This window comes from Leguminivora glycinivorella, chromosome 19 (assembly GCF_023078275.1).
Source record: "Leguminivora glycinivorella isolate SPB_JAAS2020 chromosome 19, LegGlyc_1.1, whole genome shotgun sequence".
NCBI lineage: Eukaryota > Metazoa > Arthropoda > Insecta > Lepidoptera > Tortricidae > Leguminivora > Leguminivora glycinivorella.
In genome coordinates, this window is record NC_062989.1 from 8,487,879 (window position 1) to 8,514,232 (window position 26,354).

The 26,354-nt window shown below is 38.9% G+C and overlaps 2 protein-coding genes and 1 long non-coding RNA gene across 3 annotated transcripts; 1 reads left to right on the plus strand and 2 right to left on the minus strand.

Annotated features, from left to right (window-relative positions):
• Positions 1–256: 256 nt before the first annotated feature.
• On the plus strand, positions 257–2,317 carry LOC125236528. Its single transcript, XR_007178214.1, has 2 exons — positions 257–310; positions 1,012–2,317. It is a non-coding gene; the product is annotated as an uncharacterized LOC125236528 (long non-coding RNA).
• On the minus strand, positions 1,663–22,214 carry LOC125236527 (N-acetylglucosamine-6-sulfatase-like). Its single transcript, XM_048143356.1, has 11 exons — positions 22,016–22,214; positions 19,402–19,659; positions 19,266–19,325; positions 15,944–16,144; positions 14,560–14,706; positions 11,767–11,928; positions 10,374–10,572; positions 7,644–7,844; positions 6,609–6,718; positions 5,791–5,907; positions 1,663–3,049 (listed from the first exon to the last, which is right to left on the minus strand). Exons 2-11 carry the CDS (start codon positions 19,516–19,518, stop codon positions 2,894–2,896), a joined length of 1,470 nt encoding a protein of 489 aa, XP_047999313.1. The 5' UTR covers positions 19,519–19,659; positions 22,016–22,214; the 3' UTR covers positions 1,663–2,893.
• Positions 22,215–22,587: 373 nt separating this feature from the next.
• On the minus strand, positions 22,588–26,261 carry LOC125236317 (trypsin, alkaline A-like). The gene is made up of 4 exons (XM_048143070.1): positions 25,992–26,261; positions 24,972–25,167; positions 23,390–23,645; positions 22,588–22,970 (listed from the first exon to the last, which is right to left on the minus strand). The coding sequence occupies exons 1-4, from the start codon at positions 26,080–26,082 to the stop codon at positions 22,662–22,664; spliced, it is 852 nt and encodes a 283-aa protein (XP_047999027.1). The 5' UTR covers positions 26,083–26,261; the 3' UTR covers positions 22,588–22,661.
• Positions 26,262–26,354: the final 93 nt, after the last annotated feature.

A 26,354-nucleotide genomic window follows, 5' to 3' on the forward strand; every position in this document is an offset into this window, starting at 1 on the left:
TTGATCCTCTTTGTCCTTTAATACCAGCGGGTAAAAACGCATTTTATCCCTAGTGAAATTACCTTGAATTTTTCTGCCAAGTTGATAAAAGTAGGTGAACTAGTAATAAAGATATTCCGTACTGGAAGCAGTATTAAACGCATTTTTAGCATTCCAGCTTCTCTCGAGCTGAATCCGCTACGCTCGGTTCAACTATGAAGTTCCACACTCGGCGAACTTTGCCCCTTGTATAACAAATAACTATTCTCCCACAGGTAGCAGCGTCAGTCCCCATCCGCTTGATATCTCCGGCGGAGTCAAAGCTGTGCAGGTGCCGACATCTATATGCTTTTATTTGATTTACCGATTAACAGACTTTTATTTCTATTAATAATGACATGTCCTTAGATTTCTTTTCCAGTATTTTTGTCGTTAATTAATAAAAAAGTTATACGCGGGTCAGGCGATCCAGAAAAAATAGTACATTACATCAGAGGCCGGGAAAATGAGGATTTCCGGCCAAGTGGGTATATACGGTCGAGCGAGCGTGCGAGCGAGGCCGGATAGGGATACGAGGCCGGGAATCCGTTTTCACGCCGAGGCATGTATAGTGCTTTTCTCAAACATACAATGAAATAAAAAAAAAAATGCTCTAAAGGACATTATTTTATAAAAAAAAGTTACTTTGCAGACCTAGGCCTGAAAAATAATATGAAATCCCTTTACAGTCCTCTCGAGTTGTTGCGCCCAAAAAGCGATACTTCCCAGCCCATTTTAAGGAACGTAAAGACAATATTTCATTGCATGTTTGAGAAAAGAAACTTTTTACTTTGAATTAGTTATCCGTGACTTGGCTCTAGTCGCTTTCAGTAGAGAACACCCTTCCTAAAACCCTCAACGGACAGGGGCCCTATGTCTGATCCGATATTTTCGATTCTGGCTACATTTTTTTTTACCAACCGTCTAGTCTAGTGTAGTACATAAGTGCCCAAGTTTAGACCTGCAAATCTAACACGTAATTTTAATCCACAGAAGTACTTCCCCTGCCCCCTGGTGTACCACGACGACAGTTATAACCAAAGCAAAGTGACAGACTACTTCAGCATAGAGAGCCGACAGCAAGTGCCCGCCGTCACTTGATAATACGGGTAGAGCGTTTGCGCGCCGCTTGCGACCCGATCTTGGTACGATCCTGAGAAAACTACAGGGGACTGTAACAAAAGCAAAAAAAAAAAAAAACTGTAGATTGTACTGGGTGAATCCACGTAAAAGTAACGTGAGTCACGACTTTTCTTTTTCAACCTAGCGTTTTCCCGGCCTAGCGCCAGGGTCCGCTTTCCTGCTCAGTCTTCTCCACTTTGCCCGTTCGACATCCTTAGGTGTGAGATTGACCTTAGGTGTGAGATTGACTCCTGAGGTGTGATTGATTGATTCTCTTGCATATCCGCAACCACGACGTCCAGCCAGCGCTTCTGAGGCCTACCGGGGCCACGTGACTTTTATTATTATTTATTTGAACTACAAATGAAAGGATCCATGCATATTTCGGGAAGTAACACTTATTTAGAGATAGATTACCACTTGAACTTACATCGTGAATAAATTGAACATGCCATAAAATCGTGACTCATGTTACTCTAGTCGCAGATTGTCCCTACTCCCTAAACTGACCAACATTTGGTTAGCGACTTAAAAATTATGAATTCTGTAATTTTTCATACAAAATAAATATTCGCTTCAATGTACGCCATTATTGTTGTGAGACTTAGTTCGCATTATATTACCTCTTAGGAAAAACTGTCATGGGTGCTAAAAATCAAAATAAAAGTTATTTTTAAAAGCCGCTGAACAAAAATTGGTCATTATAAGGAGTATAGCCTACAGTTAAATTTTTTGCTTTTGTTACAGGCCCTATCCAGTGTAACGCTTTTATTTTATACTAAAACCCCTTTTGGCAGACTAAGGCCTTTGCTTAAGCAGTGTTCGTTTCATTGTCTAAAGTAGATGTAACGTTGTTTCCTTTAAATTGGATATTGTGTGTGTGACGTCATATTATTGCGTCTCAACAAATCATCCTGTTTGAACATAAGGCCATTTGTGAAAAAAAAGCTAGGTTTATTATTTATTTCATAGGAATCACATAGTTTTCTGTCATACCATTTAAAGATACCGGAAACGGTCTTAACAGTGCGCAAACGCTCCTATTTCGACTAGACATTCGATACAGTATTGTTAGTATTTTGTAAGTGCCATGAGACTGTGATTTTTGATATTGTTAGTTTTAAATCTTTTTTATAAAGGGTTGTGTTCAGTTAGTAATAAAAATTGTTAAAATCTATTTGTGGTTTATTTTAAAGTAGAATTATACATTAGTTAAATTAAGATAAGACTACAACTGAAACCTTTGTCCTGAAATGAACATGCATTCCTTTAAGAATAAATCATAAATACTTACCTACTAAAATGCAACGAGCTCGTTTTAAACATGGTAAACAATTTTGTATCGATATTTTGTTGTAAAGTTTCCCAATTACATAGAAGTAGAAATGAAAATCTTTGTCGATTATGCAAACTTTTACAACTATAACACAGTAGCAACAAATCTATTTTAAACAATCAGTTTAAAATTAAGTTATCTAACCCTAATCATCACATTAGTACAAAATGTTTCTGTAGTGAAACATTTTTACATACTTCATCAAAAACTATTTTCATTTATCCACAAAAGTAGGATCACAATCAGACCCCTTGCACTCAGCACGTGATGGTACCACGGCACACTTTGAACGCGCGCATAGTGTCATTCTTCAGGTTAGCTCGCTTGTATGACAATGACAACCCGCTAACGAGTTGTATTGTCCGGCATCTGTGCAAAGTTCACGAGTGCCTAGGCGGGTTCTTGGTAGCGAAAGTGTTAATCTACATAAATTGGGTCGCAGTCAGGCCCCTTGCATGCCACCATAGCGCTCAGCACATGATGGTACCACGCTATGAACGCGCCCATAGTGTAATTCTTCAGGTTAGTCAGCTCGAACGGATCGGCGTCCAAGTCGTAGATTTCGATGAAATCCTGAAAATGAAGCAGTGTATGGGTGAATCAACTGTTTTCTTGCCTGTTATTGCCATGGTTACGGTCCCCTATGTCACGCTGGTTTTATGTAAATTATGCAAGCAGCATGCATGTAGTCCATGTTTGTAGGTGGCAAATTAAGGAAAGTGCTTGTTAACACCAGACAATTCATGTCTGTATAATTTAAGTAGCATATTTTTGCATAAAACCAGCGTGACTCAGGAGATCGTAACCATGGCAATAACAGACAAGAAAAAGTAGATTCACCGGTATAATAAAGCTGATTTCATAAAGCAAAAGTTTATAATTTTAGTCAAATATGGATCTTATTTTGATGCAATAAGGTCTTGCTTGTAAGGCGACGGGCTAAGAATTTTTACCACCCACTTTCCTCTCGTGGGTAAAAGTTGACCGTGGGATATGGCTTCAATGAGGAGGCACACTGACATTTTATCCCGCCAGGCGGCGCCTGTGCAAGTGTCTATGCATGTCACTGTTATTCATATGTGTGAGAGAGAGAGAGAGAGAAAAAAATCATCTTCTCGCTCTCACTCACGTCACTAACGGCCAAGCTACAGTCTTTGGCCCATCGGCGGAAAGTTGCTAGTCTGTCGGTGGGCTACCTAATGATTCTCCGACAATTTTTTAGCCGATTATTGATTCGCCGACAACGATTCGCCGAATGCCATTTAGCCGAATAATCAAACTATCGTTGTCACTTTTGGTCGAATAACGTTACGTAGAATCTTGGTTCGCATACAGTTCAGTTCGCTTCTGTGCAAATTATCCGAACTATTATTGGACATTTTTCATTTAGCAAAGTAATATGTTCGTTTAGGCCATGTTTAGTCGAATAACGTTTCACATTTTATACATTGTTAAAATATTTTCGGACGAATAAATTATCGCTGTTGTAAAAAAATTACGCGCTTAATAGACACTTTTTTTCTTACGTACATACATACATTTATAATCACGCCTGTAGCCCATAAAGGGGTAGCTAGAGCACATTAACTACTAAGTTTCAGAGCCACTCTTGGCAAAAAGTAGTTGAAAGAAGTCCAGATTGTGACATTGCAGTGGCAAAGCCACAATTTAATCCATACCCCACAGTGGCCACCCCACAGTCGACTTCTACGACACCCACGGGAAGAAAGAGGGGGGGGGGGGGGTTTGTATAAAGTGAAATTGTTTTCGTTGCGGGAATAATTTACATATACCTACTGACGACATTATGTTCTTGAAAAAAAATTATGAGTTGAAAACTACAATACATATATTTACTAAAATTAATCCTTGGAATCAGAACATGATGAGTAATATAAATAAGTAAATGAAATAAATGTGAAATACTCTTATAAACGATCTAACAACTAGATTTTTGAATCCGCAGAACACTTTGTACGCAAATTCCAGGCTCCAGTCAACTCACAAAAAAAACCAAATGATCACTCGACCTATTGTGTTTCGACCAATTTTGTGTCGGCCAATTTTTACAATTACTAAATGATTATTCGTCGAAAAGTAAATCGGCGTATCAAATTTCTGCCTACCGACTCCGTTTACGAACGAATATTATGCGAAATGAGAATCTTCCAATCGTTATTCGGCCAAAACAGACGTCGGCGTAACGAAAATCGGCGTATTTTATTTCGTAATATCAATCGGGCACCCTGTCGGTGTTTTACAGGTTGCACTTCGGGGAGTGTGCTCAAGAGCTACACGAGCTTATTCCACCATCCCCATTCTACCATCGGACTCTTAGACGCACGGCCGGTCTCCATTCTTACTTGGTGGATATTCCACGAATCCGCACGAAGCGCTTTGCTTCTTCTTTTCTTATGCGCACTGCCAAGGAGTGGAATTCCTTGCCGGCGGCTATATTTCCGAGCTCATATAACCCGGCAACCTTCAAATCAAGAGTGAACAGGCATCTTCTGGGCGAGCTCACTCCATCGTAGGCCACGTCTTTGCCTTTGGCTAGTCTGTGGTCAAGAGTAAGCCCATTTATAATAAAAAAAAAAACGTATGAAATTATTTATCTGTGCAATAGACTAATATGGAGGCGCCATCTGTCATAACTTGTGAGTCGTATGCCTCCTCATAATGGTGTGGGCGACGGGGTAGCAATCTGTCACTGCAATATCACAATTTCGGTTTCTTTATAACCCGTTAATTGCTAACAGTGGCACATCTCGGACACTGGCGATCAAATATAATATGAAAGAGGCGCGTTCCTAGCACACATTCTAAGCTCGTGTAACTGAACGCGTACCATGCTTGTATGAGTGAGATATGACAGGTCGACTGTTGCGTTTTTGACAGGCGGTAACTGTGAGGTAACCGAGAGGCGGTGGGCAGCACTTTCAGCGAGGAGCGGGAGTGGCCCTAGTGTACGATCGTACTCTGTATACTGTGACAGTGGGACTGAACCCTGAAAGTTGTATCAGTTGTATGTGCCCTGCCTACCCTTTTTAGAAATACAGGCAGGCAAGTAATCAAGTAATTTATTTGCTTTCATGTAGTACATTGGGTCTTATACAATAAAAGTTTCATACTTTCATACATTTCAATGATAAAACACTATTTGTAAGTGCGATAGGGCGGGCCAGATGTTTTATCACTTATCGCCCGACCATACTTGCCAGTGTCAGGCGTGATTTTATGTATGTACTGATTCCGAACAGACTCCTTCGTACTGGCAACGAATGGGTTATAATATTGAAAATTATCATGAATACCTTCTCATCTCTGAATTCACAGTATTTGTCGTTGACATGTTTCCCGACGCGCCTTAAACACGCGTAGGTGTTGTTTACCGAGTCCTGGCATTTGCACTCGTAAAGAGGTCGGCATTCCTAAAATATAATAATTGATAATAGTTATTTGTTATACAAGGGGGCAAAGTTGTATTTTCCGCTGAGTGTGGAATTGAAAAACGTGCAAGTGAAAGGATTCTATAGTTGAACCACGAGCGAAGCGAGTGGTTCGAAAATAGAATCCTGAACTTGCGAGTTTTTTTAACACACGAGAAGTAAAATACATTTGCACCCGAGTGTAACACAAAACATTTCCCCTCACTATAGCGAGGAAACTAAAATGCAAAAAATGCGTTTATCACTGCTTCCAGTAGTTCCACAGGTGGTAAACCATCTTTATTACTAGTTTCACCTACTTGTATCAATTTTAAAGCAGTTAATTTGACTTTATTCAAGGTCAAATTACTTTACCCACAAGTGGATTAAATGCGTTGTTACCCGCAGGTATTAAAAGACAAAACACGTGTTTCCGAGCTAGTGAGGGGAAAATATAAAAACTGTGCGATATCCCATTGGTGTTAAAATAAGATCAAAATAAAGGTGGTTTTCACCGGCAGCGCGTGAATGGGCAGAGCGGGGAGGGAATTGAAATCGCCCGGACCCTTTTCCACTAAAAATCGGCATTAGTAGCGATCGCGAGCCTGCGCGTGCCTGCCGTAGATTGTAGGTTTCATAAGATACTCTATGTCGAAAGCAATACGGTAATTTTTTACACTGCCAAATATCTCAATTCTGCTTACATCTAAATGCTCGCTGTCATATTTCCACGGGCACTTCGAGTCCACTGCCCTGTCTTGGCTTTGTCCGAAATATTCCACCAGCATGGTTCGATCTTGAACTGGGTTTTCATCTGAAATTAATATGGAATCGTCAAATAGGCTACTTGCCTCCTAGTCAAATCAGCTTCTTTTTAAGAACTGTCAAAACGACTTGCTAATATGGAATTTATATGAAATCGAATTGAGTGACGTCACGGTCAACTCAGTTACTTTATACATATATTTCTACCTGACTTATTAAATAGAAATTGGATTTAAAAATAACTTCTGTCCATGTTTTTCTTATAATTATCTGATGCTATATTTCGTGCATGGAATAAAATATTTTATCTTTACTACAGTCAAGTTCCCTATATTAGGTCTCATTTTAGACAGAAGCTGGTTATATAACTTTCGTGACCGGGAATAGTGTGGAAATCAGAAATCTAAACATTATACTTCTCTTACAGTTTCATGTGTACACAATCAGATTGTTTACAAAATCAAAACTCGGCTTCCTAGCTTTCAATGTTGCGTATTGCAAGCGATAAATTGTGTGATTGAACGCTAAAACCACGTTTAAAAACTAGGTGGGGGTTTCTGACCGTGACCCTTAACTTGTAGGTATATAATAATACTAGCTTTTGCCCGCGGCTTTGCTCGCGTTAGAAAGAGACAAAAAGTAGCCTATGTCACTCTCCATCCCTTCAACTAACTCCACTTAAAAAATCACGACAATTCGTCGCTCCGTTTTGCCGTGAAAGACGGACAAACAAACAGACACACACACTTTCCCATTTATAATATTAGTATGGATAACATACCTAAAACGTCAATACTTCAATAGCTCTTCCATCCATAGTCTCAGGAATTTCCAAACTAGCCAAATTTCAAGATGGTGGGCACCAACTTAATGTTCATAACTCGCTGTTGGCTGGTCGTGTTTGACTTGATAGCTCTTTAAAATAAAGACTCACAGAAAAGGTAAATAATAAACTTAACTTGTCTATAACGTACCTAAAACGTCAATCGCTCTTCCATCCATAGTCCCAGGAACCTCCAGACCGGCCAGTTTCAAGATGGTGGGAGCCAAGTCAATGTTCATAACTGGGTGTCGGCTGGTCGTGTTTGGCTTGATAGAGGGCCCTTTTATTAGGAGGGGCACCCTGATGTCTGACTCGTAAGGCTGGCGTTTGTCGTAAACTTGGGAGAATTGTCCTGCGGAAAAAATATATTATTTAGCACTTATGAATATTAGGTATGACATGGTTTATAACGTGGATGCAATGAATATGATTATGATTTATGACTCCCAACGGGAACGATATACTCGTACTTGGTCTAACTCTAATCTAAACCCAATGAGGCGGTACATCATGAGTATTACAAGTGGTGTTATTCATCAAGATTGCAGGAAGTCTCAGCAGGGATCAACTTTTTTTAGAAACCTAAAACTGCCACTAGACGGAGTTAAAGGTAGTTTATATTGTAGCTATAGTTAGTCACTATTGACGGCCCAGCCACGACATTGGTCTAAGCGCGACAGCGGTGAGCGGCAGCCATACGTGCGAATGAAAAGTCCCATCGCTGTGTCTCGCTTCAATGTATGGCCGCCGCTCACCGCTGTCGCGCTTAGACCAATGTCGTGGCTGAGCCGTGAAGGGGCTAATGGCCTGAGCAGCTACGGGAGTAAGCGCATGGAAACAACTTTTTTTCACAGCTAAGGACCTGTGTTAAAAACGTAAGAAGTGTATGAATGGCCTTTCAGGTGATTGATACCAAGGACGATATATACCGGGACTGACATAGTCATACAAAGAAGCCATTTATAGATAAAACTAGATGGCGCTGTTTCGCAGCCTGGAATTGGCAAAAATCATATTTTCATCAATATTTTTGCGTGTTTTTAACCCCCGACGCAAAAACGACGGGGTGTTATAAGTTTTACGTATCTGTCTGTCTGTCTGTGTGTGTGTCTGTCTGTCTGTGGCATTTAAATTTAGTTTTTTTTTGTCTGAAAGCTGAGTTAGTCAGGAGTGTTCTTAGCCATGTTTCATGAAAAACGGTTTACTATGTCGCGGTCGGGGGTTTTTTCCAAAATTTTAATTTTGTGGTTATTAATGTACCTATTTTAAGTACAAATGACATATTTCTTGATTTTAATATCATGTCATGAGTATCATTTCAATACACATTTTGAAAAAATAAATTTGTAGGCCTCATCGGTGTAGTTATGATAGTATTATAGTGGCGTTAATAAATCGAGGCCCGATTCTTAGTATAAAGATTGTCAATCCTTTATAAATCATCCTTGTTGATACTTACCAACGTGATATCCGTTGTCCGAAGTGTATATAATATAGGTATTGTCCTGCCCGCCTTTCTTCAACGCAGCAACAACTTCGGCAACCATTTCGTCCACAGCTAGAAGCGCCTCCCAACGAGATCGGTAAGCTCGGTCTAACTCAAGAACCAGAGAGAGAGAACAGTTTATACTTCTATTTCACCAATAGAAACTTACCAACGTGATACCCATTGTCAGAAGTGTATATAATATAGGTATTATCCTGCCCGCCTTTCTTCAACGCAGCGACAACTTCGGCAACCATTTCGTCCACAGCTAGAAGCGCCTCCCAACGAGATCGGTAAGCTCGGTCTAACTCAAGAACCAGAGAGAGAGAACAGTTTATACTTCTATTTCACCAATAGAAACTTACCAACGTGATACCCATTGTCAGAAGTGTATATAATATAGGTATTATCCTGCCCGCCTTTCTTCAACGCAGCAACAACTTCGGCAACCATTTCGTCCACAGCTAGAAGCGCCTCCCAACGAAATCGGTAAGCTCTGTCTAACACAAAAACCAGAGAGAGAGAACAGTTTATACTTCTATTTCACCAATAGAAACTTACCAACATGATACCCGTTGTCCGAAGTGTATATAATATAGGTATTATCCTGGCCGCCTTTCTTCAACGCAGCAACAACTTCGGCAACCATTTCGTCCACAGCTAGAAGCGCCTCCCAACGAGATTGGTAAGCTCGGTCTAACTCAAGAACCAGAGAGAGAGAGAGAGAGAGAGAGAGAGAGAGAGAGAGAGAGAGAGAGACAGAGAGAGAGAGAGAGAGAACAGTTTATACTTACTATTTCACCAATAGTAACTTACCAACATGATACCTGTTGTCCGAAGTGTATATAATATAGGTATTATCCTGCCCGCCTTTCTTCAACGCAGCAACAACTTCGGCAACCATTTCGTCCACAGCTAGAAGCGCCTCCCAACGAGATCGGTAAGCTCGGTCTAATTCAAAAACCAGAGAGAGAGAACAGTTTATACTTCTATTTCACCAATAGAAACTTACCAACATGATACCCGTTGTCCGAAGTGTATATAATACGGGTATTATTCTGCCCGCCTTATTCAACGAAACAATAATTTCAGCAACCATTTCGTCCACAGCTAGAAGCGAGAGAGAGAGAGAGAGAGAGAGAGAGAGAGAGAGAGAGAGAGAGCAGTTTATACTTACTATTTCACCAATAGAAACTTACCAACATGATACCCGTTGTCCGAAGTGTATATAATATAGGTATTATCCTGGCCGCCTTTCTTCAACGCAGCAACAACTTCGGCAACCATTTCGTCCACAGCTAGAAGCGCCTCCCAATGAAATCGGTACGCTCTGTCTAACTCAAAAACCAGAGAGAGAGAACAGTTTATACTTCTATTTCACCAATAGAAACTTACCAACATGATACCCGTTGTCCGAAGTGTATATAATATAGGTATTATCCTGCCCGCCTTTCTTCAACGCAGCGACAACTTCGGCAACCATTTCGTCCACTGCTAGAAGTGCCTCCCATCGGGAACGGTAAGCTCGGTCTAACTCAGGCAGCAGCGAGGCGGGGAGCGGAGATGGCGGCATTGTCATTAACCAGTGTTTGTCCTGAAACACATATTTTTGGAACTAGATAAATACTAGCTTTTTCCCGTTAAATTTGGGAATTGCGGCATGCTTCATATAATAATAAATAAATAAAATTCGTTTATTTCATACTAGCGACCCGCCCCGGCTTTGCACGGGTACTATACCTACATATAAACCTTCCTCTAGAATCACTCTATCTATTTAAAAAAACCGCATGAAAATCCATTGCGTAGTTCTAAAGATTTAAGCATACATAGGGACATAGGGACAGAGAAAGTGACTTTGTTTTATACTATGTAGTGATAAACTTCCACCCCACATTTTAGCGGTAACTGAAGATGACTTTCACCTTTTTGTAGCTCCTTTCTCGAAGCTACAAGCTATAAATTAGAAATGGTAGTCGGTGTCTAACTAAATAGCTGGTGGTGTGCCAACTAGGCTTAAGTGCGTTTTCACATTATCCGATCCGATATCGGATGTTGGACCGATATCCCATACCCACAGGCGCCATCTTGGATTTTTTCCATTGACATCCGATATCTGGGGGGTTACCATGACGTACTAAAGACGTTCAGTTTAGGTTGAGAGAAAGGGACACAGCTATAGCAGTTACATAGCTCCGTCCCTCTCTTTTAACCTAAACTGTACGGCTTTAGCACGTCATGGTAACCCCCCAGATCGGATAGTGTGAAAACGGATTAACAGTTATATACAAACGGCTGTATCTGATCTACGAAGCTCTTGCTAAAGACAACATAATTAATATCAAAAATATGACATAAGGTCCTCCTTTTCAGGGTTCTGTAGTCAACTTATAGTTTCGCCATGTCTGTCTGTCCGTCCGCGGATAATCTCAGTGACCGTTAGCACTACAAAGCTGAAATTTGGTACCAATATGGATATCAATCACGCCAACAAAGTGCAAAAATAAAAGTGAAAAAAAAAAATGTTTTATTAGGGTACACGTAAAGTGGGGGGGGGGGGGGGGGGGGGGGGGTTCAATCCTAACGCCTTCCCTTCAATACATTGCTGAATAAGCATTTAAAAATGAATAGGGGCTCACTAAAATCATTTTTTGATAATGTTAATATTTTCGGAATAATCGCTCCAAAAGTAAAAAAATGTCCCCCCCCCCCTCTAACTTTTGAAACATAACTTTAAGATATTAACCCTACACAGAGCGTGTCTCGACACGCTCTTGGCCGGTTTTACCTTTGCAGCCACATTGAAGATTGGCGTCCTAGGTGCTGTGACGCCATTAAAAGAGTCCTTGTGGCGCGGCGCGGGCGTGAACGGCTGGTGAGGAGCCGGCGGCGCCAACACCATTAGAAATGGTTCCGTCTGGTTTTCTAAGAAGTTGACGCTTAAGTCTCTCTGAAATTTAAAAAAAAGGTTCATGTGCCTTTTATGATGGCTAAGAAAGAGATCAGGATCATCAGGATGTTTCTCATGTTTACTCGTATCTCCATCATCGTTTATTAAATAGCTGATATCGACAGAGAAAAGAGGAAATCTTAACGAGCCGTGATCTGATTAAGAACCGCCTGGAATCTCCGAGGTTTACTTGATTTATTACTTCTCTGAACTTTGTACGTAGGTAACTTCTTTGAACAGGTATTAATTTCAGATGACTTAGTAGACAACGTAAAACATGTGACATGTGCGATCATGTGTCCATGATAATGCAGGGAAAACCATATCAATCATCTATAGATTTCATTGCCGACTACCTATGTAGATAGAGATAGATAGAATAGATCCAGTAGTGACATGACAACATAACTACTAACCTATCCATAAATAGGTACAGTCACCGGCATAAATATGTGATGATTAAGTACTATACCTATGGACTCCTCCTGTGGGGCCATAGCACTTTTTTATTATGCAAAAAAAATATATTAGAATCCTAGCAAACATACATCAACCCCAGAGCTGCAGACCCCATTTCAAAAACTTAAACCTGTTGACCCTCCCTTCCCTGTATATTCTGGAAGTTGCATCATTTGTTAGAAAAAACCTGCATTTATTAAAATTTTGTCAAAATCCTCGCCGCCATCAGTATCTAGAACTACCAGAACCTAAATTAGAAATATTTAAAAACGGACCATATTACAGAGCTATCAATATTTATAATAAAATCCCCACACACTTAAAAACTGAAAAACTAGACTCAGTCTTTATAAGCCGACTTAAATCTATGGTGCCCGATTGATATTCCGAAATAAAATACGCCGATTTTCGGTACGCCGACGTCTGTTTTGGCCGAATAACGATTGGAAGATGCTCATGTCGCATAATATTCGTTCGTAAACGGAGTCGGTAGGCAGAAATTTGATACGCCGATTTACTTTTCGACGAACAATCATTAAGTAATTGTAAAAATTGGCCGACACAAAATTGGTCGAAACACAATAGGTCGAGTGATCATTTGGTTTTTTTTTGGTGAGTTTGCTGGAGCCTGGAACTCAAACTTGCGGACAAAGTGTTCCGCGGATTCAAAAATCTAGTTGTTAGATCGTTTGTAATAGTAATTCACATTTATTTCATTTACTTATTTATATTAATCATCATGTTCTGATTCTAAGGATTAATTTTAGTAAATTATGTATTGTTGTTTTCAACTCACCATTTTTTTAAAGAACATAATGTTGCCAGTAGGTATATGTAAATTATTACCGCAACGAAAAGAATTTCACATTATACATTGTTCAAGACGCCCCCCCCCCCACTTTCTTCTCGTGGGTTTCGTAGAAGTTGACTGTGGGATATGGGTTAAATTGTGGCACTGTCACTGCAATGTCACAATCAGGAGTGGCACTGAAACTTAGTAGTTCATGTGCTCTACCTACACCTTTATGGGTTACAGGCGTGATTATATGTATGTACGTAAGAAAAAAAAGTGTCTATAAGTGCGTATTTTTTTTACAACAGCGATAAGTTATTCATTCGAAAATATTTTAACAATGTATAAAATGTGAAACGTTATTCGACTAAACGTGGCCTAAACGAAAATATTACTTTGCTATATGAAAAATGTCCAATAATAGTTCGGATAATTTGCACAGAAGCGAACTGAACTGTATGCGAATCAAGATTCTACCAAAAGTGACAGCGATAGTTTGATTATTCGGCTAAATGGCATTCGGCGAATAGTTGTCGGCGAATCAATAATCGGCTAAAAAATTGTCGGAGAATCATTAGGTAGCCATGTAATACATATGTATCGTATGTGGTATGCAAATACATTCTCTATTCTATTCTATTCTATACCTTGTCACATTAACGTCTTGTTTGAAACGTCATATGAAATTGTCAAATGTCGATTTAGAGCGACAAAGTACAGAAATCAACACTTATTTATGCCGGTGACTGTACTAAAGCCTGACCAGAAATATATGACTATTGTCAGGAGGGCGCTGTTATTCTGATGTATGGGGTAACAATTCAGTTTAGTATGAAGAAAATAGTTCTTATGAAATTCCGCAACATGGCGCGTTGGCGCGTAGCCATAAATAGATATCCCTGGTCATGCTTTACCTAGTTATTCCGCTTTGTGTGGTAGGGCACAGCACAGCGGATATCGTCTCGTTCGAATCTAGAGCAGAGCCCAACTGGGGTAGTACCTCCGCCTCACAGAAGACCGCAGCCAAATATCACTACCCTACTCAGTGTTGTGTTCCTGCCGGTGAGTAAGGCTGCCCAGAGCTCAACGAGGGTGCGGTGTGCTGATGACGGGAGGACTTACGGAACTAACTTGTTCCGTCTATTGTCCTTTGAGTCGTCAGCAAGCCGTACCCTCCTTAGAACTTGTTCACTTCTTTTTGCTGTGTTGTACTTAACACAGCAAAAGGGAATGTACAAGTTTCTTATGGGATGACAACGCGCATGTGACACTCTTTGAGTTGCAGGCGTCCATAGGTGACCGCTTTCCATATGCTTGTTTGCCAGCGACGTAGTATAAAAAAAAAACCTAGGTTCGTACGATACGAGTAAAATACTTACGATGATATCCGTAAGGTAAAGGTCTTCAGAGTGCGTCGGCACGCCATTGTTCGACAGCGTATAGTTGTAGTAGACAGAGTTTCCCACAAGCCCGTGCCATTCCGTCCAGCCGGGTGGCACCGAAGTTCCTCTGTCTGTTTTACCGTACTGTAAATATATCAGACAGGCAGATTAGGGCCTTACGTCAGATACTCCAAGGGTAAAGGAGACAAAACACCCCAGTACATTGGATATAGAGATTCCCCAAAATAGAGGCCGCGCGAGCACGGCCCTTCGACCCTTAGAGCGGTTTTACATTACCCGATCCGATATCGGACGTCAAAAGCGAGAGTCAAAACTGGCCACTTTAATATATAGGACCACATCATATAATGTACAGGACCACATCATATCGGTCCTACATCCGATATCGGATCGGATAATGTGATAACGCACTTCGCACTTACGAGAAACATGCCACATTTAGAAAAGCTTGAAATAATTGTTGGTTATATCCTGGTCCACAGGAATCTGTCCCGGACTGTGTTGGTATAATATTCTCCCCGTGATTATGGACTTTTAGACCAGTCCGGTACCCAGTAAAATAATGGGTATAGAATATGGACCAAGCCGTTAGCTCAATTTTTTCCATCAATACGTTCTACAGTATTATAACCAACATCTTTTAAAGCCGTGGCCCAGAATATATAATATATTATAATAGTACAAGTACAGAAGGCTCACTCCTTTGATGTTAACAAAATGCCGCCATTCTAAATACTTACCTCCATTAACAAACGGACCGCACACGGCCACCCGACATTGAATTCTAATCCGCCGCGCGTAGGTCGTCACCATTGAATGAGCCGCGAACTCGCGGCCGCCGGCATGTATTTGTAGCACGACGATAGAATCGCCGAGTGAGCCGCCCCTGGCCGTGGCAAATGTCTTCATCTCAACTTTTTCCCATGTCCCACGATCCCATGGTTATGGACTTATGGACTTTGAGACCAGTCAAATCGATAAATATAACTTACTTCATTGAGATACTTTCTTGCGTCGAACGTCTTATACCCTGCATGCCCTTAGAGCAGTAGCAAATGTCTTCATTTCAAGTTTTTCCCACTGAGGTATATAGCATCCACCTAGTACTGTGTTGTTCCTGGTCCCATAATCATTAACTTTAAGATCAGTCCGATACCCAGTAAAATAGACAAATATCTAACTTACTTCATTTAGATACTTTCCAGCGTAAAACGTATTATAACCAGCCTCCTTCAGAGCAGTAGCATATGTCTTCATTTCAAGTTTTTCCCACTGAGGTCCATAGCATCCACCTCGCACTGTTTTGTTCCTGGTGCCAAGGTTATGGACTTTAAGACCAGTCAAATAAAGGCAAACTTACTTCGTTGAGATACTTTCCAGCGTAGAACGTCTTATACCCTACATCGTTCAGAGCCGTGGCAAATGTCTTCATTTCAAGTTTTTCCCACTGAGTTCCATAGCATCCACCTCGCACTGTGTTGTTCCTGGTCCCATGGTTATGGACGTGGAGACCGGTGAGGAAGCTCGCACGGCTCGGGCAGCAGATTGGGGATGACACGAACTGCATGGGTGCAAGAGGATTTATTTTTTACAGGATTTTAGACTTTCGCAACTAAGTACCCGCCTGGTGGGCACTCGTGAACTTTGTTCAGATGCCGGTGATATTTTAATTAATCGACCTATTCCCTGTAGTCTGAAAACCGCATAGTTTTATCAGTTGAACCATTGGAATTTTCTTCCCAATAGGGACCATCCACACTCATAAGACGCATGTCTTGCGGCGCGCAACGGACGTCTCCACCACGCCGCCCGAATGTAATTCAAAAAACGTCTCCTCAGTACATTTTGTATAGGAAGGACGTAAGACGCGCCCCAGGCGGCGTGGCGGAGACGTCCGTTCCGCGCCGCGAGACACGCGACGCCTGAGTGGGGACGGTCCCATAGACTTGATTGTAAGACTTTGCTTTTTTGTACGAAACCAGACGCGACAACTGTTTCGACGGAGCCCTATCCTATTTCAAGATTGTTTGCCCTTCGGGAATCTTTAGGTACCTAACAAACGTAACCCACCTATTGCCTAGCCCTTACTATCAGTGAGTATATTGGGAAGAACATTCCCAGTGGTTCAACTGGTAAAACTACGCGGTAAGACTAGAGGGAATAGCCTAATTAATCTTTTAACCTTTTAATTGGAATTATACGTACCGACTTTAATAGTTCTCAATAGAGTTCATGCATCATAATATTAGCAATAAAATGGTTTCTTATGCAGTAAAGGGTTCATTAAAGTACATAGGTGCTTACCTGCTGTAAATATTTTTATTTTGGTATTTATTTATTTAAACTTTATTGCACATAAGTAAAATAAAAATGTACAAATGGCGGACTTAATGCCTAATGGCATTCTCTACCAGTCAACCATCGGGCCAAACAGAGACAAGTAAAAATGGTGCAAAGAGAATGAAAAATAACAGATTAGGATTAATCGAAAACAGCTGAAGTACAATACAAAATAGTGATAAAATACATAAATAAAAATATTATACATATACACCGTGTTTCACTTAACACTAAAAACCTGAAAACAGTTTGTTCAGAATCGAGAGTAGAATCGATTGAGCTATATCTTGATGGGGGTAATATTTTTATTTAAATTTGTATTATTAGTTATTTTTTACGTGCCTATTCAATTGTACTCGTAAGACAACATTGTGTATATCGCATTGCTAGAGGTTGTTTACCTTTTTCAGTATTTAGGGGTATTAATACTGGCTGGTTACTTGGACGATTATTTTTTTCCGCTGCAAGTTTGACGTTGTTTGTCAGTTTAATCTTAATGTTTATCATAAGTCATAATAAATTGAACTCGTACCTAATTACAACCTTGTCATTTTAAATATTGGGTTTAAATTTGCTTACTGCGATTACCTGTCCAATTTGAAGTTTACTGTGACAAAGATTTAAAGTGTTTTACAGTGACATCTTAGCTGTCTATTGGTAAACCTTATGTCGTTGCAGTAACGTACACAAATAAATAGTTTTATGGTGGAAGTTAGCAATTATTTTATTGAGTGTAGAGCTAAAAGTCAAGTAGAGCTGTACAGAAAATTAAAAATTCAATTAAAAAAAAAGTAACCATCAGATTAAAAGATGAATACCTACTCTAGATGAGTATAAAAAAATAAAAATCAGTTGGGGTGTCTGAGGTTTTGAGTGTTACCGGAAACACGTTGTATACTTAATAAACTTATTATATAATTAATACATACAAATATTATATATATACTAATATTGATGGATGCTACTCGAACTCTTGTTTCAGCAGATACTATGGTATTAGTATGCTATGGAATTGGTATAGGTATAGATATCTGTTGACATTGTTGTAAATCATTGCCATGTTAGGTACATGATTAGCATATAAAATGAAATGAAATATCTAACTAGGAGTCATTAAAATACGAATAAAGACCCTGTAATCTTGTCCATTGCATCATGAACATCACGTAACTAGCCATCCGAGGTCATTTAGGTATTTTACACTAATTGTATGCACTATAAAATCCTAAGTAATTATCAATTACGTCTAAAATATGATTCATTCTTCTTTTTAACATGATACAAACTACTATAGTATCTTTTGGCGTCCAGTAGGCCTAGCACATGATTGCCGCGAGAGTATGTCGCCGCGAGATAGATGTCACGTCTTAACTGTATTTATGACATAAGGACGGGTAGTCTATCTCGCGGCAATCATGTGCTAACCCTGCAGTAGCATTAGGTAGGTACCGAGGTTGACAGTAGACTTATGAGATTAGAGATTGACAGACATACAAGCTAACTTCTGCGTAACTTAGGTACCTTTCATCACACTTGCACAGTAGGTAAGTAAGTAAACAGGCGTAGCAAGCGTTATATAAAAAGCATTTTTCCCTAGGGAGTTATGACACTTACCTAATAGTACCATGATTATAGTACATTACGATACAAGTGCGTAAAAAAGGAAGTTCGAAACGAGTGGCGATAATTAAAACACGACCGAAGGGAGTGTTTTAAATCGACACGAGTTACGAATTTCCTAAAAACAGCTTAGAAACAACGTAACTAATTATTTTTCATTTAGAAATTCACGTGTATCGTACGACGTTTTTCAGTACAGATGAGTCTCCGAAGTTTTGACCTGGCATATAATGAACCACTTCTCGCACTAGTGCGTAAATAAAACACCATCTGTACTGAAAACTTTTTTATTTTTAAATACCTACCTACATACTTTATTGCAAGTGTGATGAAAATATCGTGTGTAACGATGCTCGTACACGGGCAACACAATTCCATCAATTTAAATACCATTGCCGCGTTTGCTCCATAGTTAATTGGTGCGTATTGAACAAACGCGGCAATGGTATGTAGATTGCAGGCAATTGTATTGCCTGTGTAACAGCACCGTGACTCGAGGCATAGGAATATATTGCAAACACGACTCCCTTCGATCGTGTTTTAATTTATCGCCACTCGTTCCGAATTTCCTCTTTCAGTACCTACTTGTATCGTAATGTATAACCTATAGTACGTGTGCCAGCTATAGGACGTCTTCACAATAGGTATATTTTAACGGCGTAGACACAACAATAATGTTTTCATTTATGTTTGGGATAAGATAACTATTCAAAGCATCTTACCGTGTTAGCAAACGTCATGCCCTCCTCACCAATAAGCCGCCGGACATGCTTCATCGGAGTCTGAAATAAATAAAACATCCGCTCGTTTCAAACTATTTATTTTCCCAACATCATTTAACGTTTTTCATTTACTAACCATACCACCCATCGTGACATCCTGATCGTCCGTCAATATAATCACAAAGTTCGGTTTATCGCACAAAATCCCGCCGGCGAGAAGAAAAAACAAAAGAGAATTCAAAATTAACATCATGGTGTACTACTTAAACTTAGCATAAAAGTCTATGGTATGTTTTTTTTTTAATTTGGGACCGCAGGCATGAGTTCTAGGCCTGTGCACTCGCTCGCGACGACCACGCCAACTGCGAAGAATCCGATGCTCTTCACCACTGACCTGAAATTTAAAACCATAATCAGCATACCTACTTGTTATCGTGTTACAAACGTGTTTTATTTTTAGCACATATAAAACCGAGTTTATTATGTAGGTAAATTAAGTATGATTTGTTTTGCTTTGAATGGATACCTACAGTGTTTCTTTTTGTTAAAATAAGGTAATTGTTAGCCAATTAACCATTACGACAAAAAAGGTTTCAAGATAAAGCTATATTTTTTTAGCATATGATTTTCTACATATGGCATATAAAAATAATAAGTATATTTTCCCGTTTGAAGTCTGTTTTTTTTTGTTTTTTTTTTAGGATTTTTACTGTCTAAACTAAATTGTTGGCTGGACTAAAATTACCACTTTCATTTGTCTAATTAGCTGACTGTTTTACTGGAAGAAATAGATAATCTTCTGACCAAGTTAATCCATTTTGTAACATATTATTATACAATTATTTTTTCTAACCATAAACAATATAAAGGTATAATTATATTTTTTACTACATTACTTTTTATCAATGCCTGTGATTATTCATGTGCAGTTATGGAATTTAAACTACACAGACACAAAGCATTTATAAAGATTGCAAGGTCACACATGCAATTACTACTAAAATGTTCTGCCGATGCCATGTTACACAAAAATAATCTGTTTTTGTATTTTTATTGGGCTGGTCTCAGGTACATAACTTAAAATATTCAAGTCAGTAATTAAGACTTCACATGCGCTATCCTTATATAAACAGTATTTATTTAAAACTGAATAAAAAATGTTAGAAGCTAATTGAAAATGTGGGCTATTATTCGCAGCCCAAGTTGTTTTGATTTAGTACCTACATATAAGAATCAGGGATTGGAAACCAGTTTTTATTAATGACTGGTTAACCCGTGGAGCACCCTCCCGCCTAAATTATATATTAGTTATGGACACTGTGTGTCTATAGGACGCTCCACGGGTTAAGACTCCTGATAAGAATGTTATGAGCCAATATATAGGAAGTGATTTTATACATATGAATACTACATCAAGCAAGGTAACATCTTTAATGCAATGAGCTAGTATCTCAGAACTGCAACATCAAAAATATTCTTCAATGAAAATATAAGTGGATGTCACTTTAGCATTGCACACAGATACTTTAAGAATTAAAATGAATGGTGTTATTTTGCAGAATTCTTTAAAGTGTTTTAAGTTACGGCAACATAATGATTACTTCATGGGTGGACATTGGAGATTTTATTGCATGGTAAGATGTTAGGAACCTACGGGGTTTATTTCAATTAATTAGACGTAAATTGAGCTTATATTCATACTCATTAATTAATTAAATTCGTAAATATAAGTCTAGAATCCGGAGACAGTCACATGAATACATAAATAATTACGATTAAAATAATGACCGTATTTTGTATTTTTAGTTTAAGTTCATTTATTTATAGGTTTAATTTTAGTTTTCATGTTATTGTTTTAGTTCTTACTAGTAAATATTATTTTATACCTCTATAAAATAACACAGTATGAATATGAGCTCAATTTAATATGTCTAATGTTGACTCCATATCTCACTAATAATTATGCGATTAAAACTCTGATGCCTATTCATAAGACATGTTTTATTTCATGACATACAGTCAACCAACTGGAACCCTAGGTCTCTCTACAACTTATTTAAAATGGATTTTTTCTAATCAATGTGAACGACTGACAGCCAAATATGTTAAACAAATTTTAGTTATTTATTCAATAATTTGGCTAAGTAATTATAAATATGTATATATTTCATAATATAGTTAAGTATATGTAGTGTTTTAAATACTTGTGTATTTGTTTTTTGTCAACCATACTCTGCCACCAATACAGCACGCTGATAACGATCTTTATTTATAACGTCACTATGACATAGTTCTAGAGTTTGGCCACTCTTTCGGGTTCCAATTGGTTGACTGTACATCCAAAATTATTGAACTGAAGATACAAATTGTTAGATGGTTTGATTTTAGATAAGGAGCCTAACTAATGAGTAATGACATTATGAGATCCACTCAATTGATGTATATTTCATCACATTTGTGGTCATAGATGATCATAATGTAGCCAACTATTCAACATGCAGGTATCATAAATAATATTATTCTTCATCTTGATAACCTTTTCTCAAAATGTTAAATCTCAAAACAACAGATTGGTAGTTCCAGTAGACTATCGTAGACGACCTAAATTACAATATACACAAGTACACCTAATATTCTATCTACGAGTGAATTAACTTCACTTGGTATAAATCTAATGTTTCTAAAATTCCCTAAATAATTTACACTTCATACCAACGCACATTACAAAAATAGAGGTTATGTTTACTCACCATTTGAAGGGATCGTAATAGAAGTCCTTGATAAACGGAATAACACCCTTGTTGCCCATTATTTATTACACACAGTAGATATTCCGGTTATCGAGAAGATAATATTACGCAAAACAATTTTTTCGTGAAAGCGGTGAAAATCGATGGATTTTCCAAGTCCCCAAATATTTGACACTTTTGACAGTGACAGTGATGCAAGTGACGCACGGAAGAAATAAATGGTGAGGTGACAGATAAATTGTTGCCACAGCTTAAAATTCTTTGTAGTCTAGTCAACTCAACTCATTTCCGCCAATCAAAGAGGCGGAATATTTCAAAAATTATAAATGTAAGGAAAATAAAGCGATTTAGCTCACTGGTGGAGAAGCTGGGAATCGAACCAGAGTCTCCAGCTATCGGAGCTGACGTGTCGTGATTACCTCTATACCTCTCGACCACCATTCTTTTAGTTTTTGAAATAGCAAGTGGCTAGCCATTTCCGTTGGTGGAAAACTTAGGCGCAAACTTAAAGGGTTATCCCTTAGACAAATTTCCTACTAACAAAGTGGGTTTGACCGAGCAATAAACTCAAGGAAAAATTATATATGTTTTATTTCAAAGTTTTGTAGTGAATAACTTAGTACAATTAACAGCTACCTATTTTCTTTTACTTATAAGTAGCGATTGTTTTAAGAATCCAATCCGTATAACTTGATATTTTAGTATAAACTCCTGGATAATAAGCATGCCCGCACGCGAACCCGAAAGAAACCAGTCCAACCACCACTCCTTTGTACAGCAACGGGCCTCCTGAGTCTCCAAAGCACCCATCTATGCCACCCACGTCTATATGACCAGCGCATAGCATGGAATCCGATATTTTGGCCATAATGTTATTGTATCGGTAGACGCAGAGTCGGTGATCAACTGTGTAAACCGTGGCGTAACGTAGCTGTTCTGACAGCATTCCAGTGCTCTGAAAGAAAGAAAAAAAAATATTGGTGAGTTATAATTTAGTTATGTCTGAAGATGGATGAGTATGATCCATGCAATATTCTCGTATGAAGCGTTGCTGGCATCAGATCACACACCTCGGACAATGGCGATCAAATATATGAAAGAGGCGCGTTCCTACGCACACAGTCTAAGCTAGTGTAGGTGAACGCGTGTTTGTATGAGTGAGATATGACTGGTCGACTGGTCGCGTTTGTGATCCTGCGGGCCGATTTTTGAGTCTCACGCATTCGAATTCAGAAAATTGTCACTGAAAATAATAAGCAAGTCACCGTTTTCAACCGATATTTTAGTGACAAAATCCCGTATGCGAGATTAAAAAATCGCCCCCCTGATCTGAGTAATAATGGTTGAAAGATGGACTAGATATTAGGGACCTACCTCAGTTGCTCCCCATCCAATAACAGTGCACGTAGAATTCGTCCTGATCTCATTCCCAAGTTTAGTAATAGTTCCTTGTCTCACTCCCGGCCCAAAGGTAAAAGGCCTAGAGACAACCAGTACAGCAATGTCGTTGGTGTAATAGTACTTGTTGAAGTCTCGGTGGATGACGATGGTCTTGATTTTGTGGAGGACCCCGCCTTGGCTGCGGAATGATGAGCCAACGCGAATCTTCCAGTATTTTGGGAGAGTATAGCTGGAATAGAAGACAATTTTGCGTTTGTGTAAGGTCTGAGTGGACGCTCGGTGCGGAGCGTTCAATGGGAGGGAGCGTGCATATCTACTATCTATGAAGCATATTTTGCTTTGATTGTCGCTAGATGTCACTTAACTATGTCTATACAAATAACCCGCATTTACTGATGTATGGAGTTACAACTCTTCCCTTATTTAAATAAATAAATATTATAGGACATTCTTACACAGATTGACTGAGGCCTACGGTAAGCTCAAGAAGGCTTGTGCTGTGGGTACTCAGACAACGATATATATAATATATAAATACTTATATACATAGAAAACATCCATGACTCAGGAACAAATATCTGTGCTCATCACACTAATAAATGCCCTTACCGGGATTCGAACCCGGGACCGCGGCGCAGCAGGCAGGGTCACTACCGACTGCGCCAGACCGGTCGTCTGGCCGCAGTCGGTAGTATTTATTCCTCTATGCTATGAAGCGTGGACTCAAGACACTTATGAGCTTGAACCGCACGCCCCGCCTCGCTGCTCGCTCAAGGCCTTACACTAAAGATCAGCATTTGTAAAAAGGGTAAATCGAACCACAGTTAATTTGGATCTGCTGTGTTCAGCTCATTAGTCGTGGATGTAAGTTGCACTAATAAGCAGGTGATCTGTTTAATTGATGATCAGCCCAAGGTGATATAAGCTTAAATTAACTAGGTAGGTTCTGTCTATACCAAGAGTTGAGATACTATCCTGTCGCTTAACCCTTAAATGCACGAATTTTTCTTTTAACGAGATATTAATATATGTGATAGACAATGGTTTTCTTACTATGTGAAATTTAATAAAAAAAAATATTGAATACCGATTTTAATACTAAATCAGTGTTAGAAGTTAAATAGGCAAAAACTTATTTATATAAATATATAATTATTGGTAAGTTTTATTTGTAAAGTTTGACTACTATTAGAAAGGCACACTATTTGTGAAACCCCCATGATAAAATGTTTAAACATAAACTAATTACTAAATCCGAAAAAAATCTGCCTAAATCACATACTAAAAATCGCCATCATCCCGTTTTTTCACACTTTTCCGCCATTTCATCTTTATCCTTAAATAATAAATAGTAAATCATAATATTATTTAATTTATTTAATTACTTATTAAATAATAATAAATACTGAATAATAATTAAGCTATAAATTATGTGATTTTGGATAGCTACATATTGAGCCACAGGCCAACAAATATATGATGCATATATACATCACCATGCATTTAAGGGTTAAGGAGTAGGTAGTATATGGTTTACAATAAAATTGGCACTTACTTCAGTCCAGTCCCAGCGCTGTATCGATAGCAATGCGCACAAGATATAACGTGACGCGACGTCAAGATGACTCCAGCGCAATGCTGGACGAAATCTCGTCGGCCAAACACGTCCAGCAGGAGTTGAGCCACGATTGGGTACCGCTCTATGGTCGTGGTGGCGCCACCGACTATACGGAGATGGTATTGGGTGCGGACTGTAAAATGGGAAAGATAAATTCGTATCTTCTTGAAACAGAGGTTAACGGGTGTTTATATTGTTAGGGCCCATTAAAACGGTACGAGAACTCACGTGAGTTTCATTACATTGCGGTGTTCAATGCATCTGCAATGTAATAAAATCGCATGCACCGTTTAAATGGGCCCTAACGATAGAAACGCTGCGCGCGCTGTCTAAAATTGGGCCTTAGTTTAAGCTAAGAGTTAACCTTTGTATTTTCGGAAGAATTCATTTGGGTTAGCAATTGTAGTACCGCGTTCGCATTACAGAAATACTAGATATCGTTTACACTGATTGACAAGGCATTGGAAAATGCATAGAAAGCGATATAAAAAACCACTGAAGGGATCTGGGCCCATAACCTATTGAGCTTTGATTTGGTGGAATTTTATTTTTGAGTTGATTTTCATATTTGATTAAAAAATGAATTGCTACTATATTTATTCACATGAAAGTTAAAATTCTATTGAACTGAAATGTACATCTTATTGCGCATTGGGCGGCAAGAGGTAAAATAGTACATTACGATACAAGTGCGTAAAAAAGGAAGTTCGAAACGAACGATGATGACGATGATGACGATGGCGATAAATTAAAACACGACCGAAGGGAGTGTTTTAAATCGACACGAGTTACTTACGAATTTCCTTTTCGCACGTGTATCCTACGACGTTTTTCAGTACAGATGAGCCTCCGACGAAGTTTCGACCTGACATATAATGAACCACTTACTCGCACTAGTGCGTAAAAAAAACACCATCTGTACTGAAAAATATATTTAAACAGTGTATAAAGTCTCACCTTCATGGTAGCTAATCCAAACTAAAAGTATCACTAACACGTATTTGAATCCACACATTTTCACATACAAGCGCTCCAGGCAGGTTATCATAACATACTAAATCATCATCTAAATATAAATAACTTTCTTTTGCTTCATGACCCATCCCGTACGAAGTAGGAATGAAAGTTCTTGATCCATCGTTTTGTTGAAATGAACGGCAGGGGTAACAAACGAGATGTCGCTAGTTCTTCCCAATGGGGTTATATGGTGTAAATTCGCTGGTTACGGATGAGCATAGCCGGGCATTAACTCGTTAATCGTTAATTAACGAAGTTAACATTTCGATTAACGGATTAGCTTTTAAGTTAACTCTAAAAAAT

Coding starts and splice junctions, on each gene's coding strand:
- LOC125236527 (XM_048143356.1), bottom strand. CDS start 19,518: ATGATGTTAATTTTGAATTCTCTTTTGTTTTTTCTTCTCGCCGGCGGG. Junction 7,845..10,373: donor GGACAACGGGTATCATGTTG/GTAAGTTTCTAT, acceptor TTTTTTCCGCAG/GACAATTCTCCCAAGTTTAC. Junction 5,908..6,608: donor ATGACAGCGAGCATTTAGAT/GTAAGCAGAATT, acceptor ATTATATTTTAG/GAATGCCGACCTCTTTACGA.
- LOC125236317 (XM_048143070.1), bottom strand. CDS start 26,082: ATGATAACCTGCCTGGAGCGCTTGTATGTGAAAATGTGTGGATTCAAA. Junction 23,646..24,971: donor AGCGCTGGGACTGGACTGAA/GTAAGTGCCAAT, acceptor CTTCTATTCCAG/CTATACTCTCCCAAAATACT. Junction 22,971..23,389: donor TTGGATGGGGAGCAACTGAG/GTAGGTCCCTAA, acceptor TCTTTCTTTCAG/AGCACTGGAATGCTGTCAGA.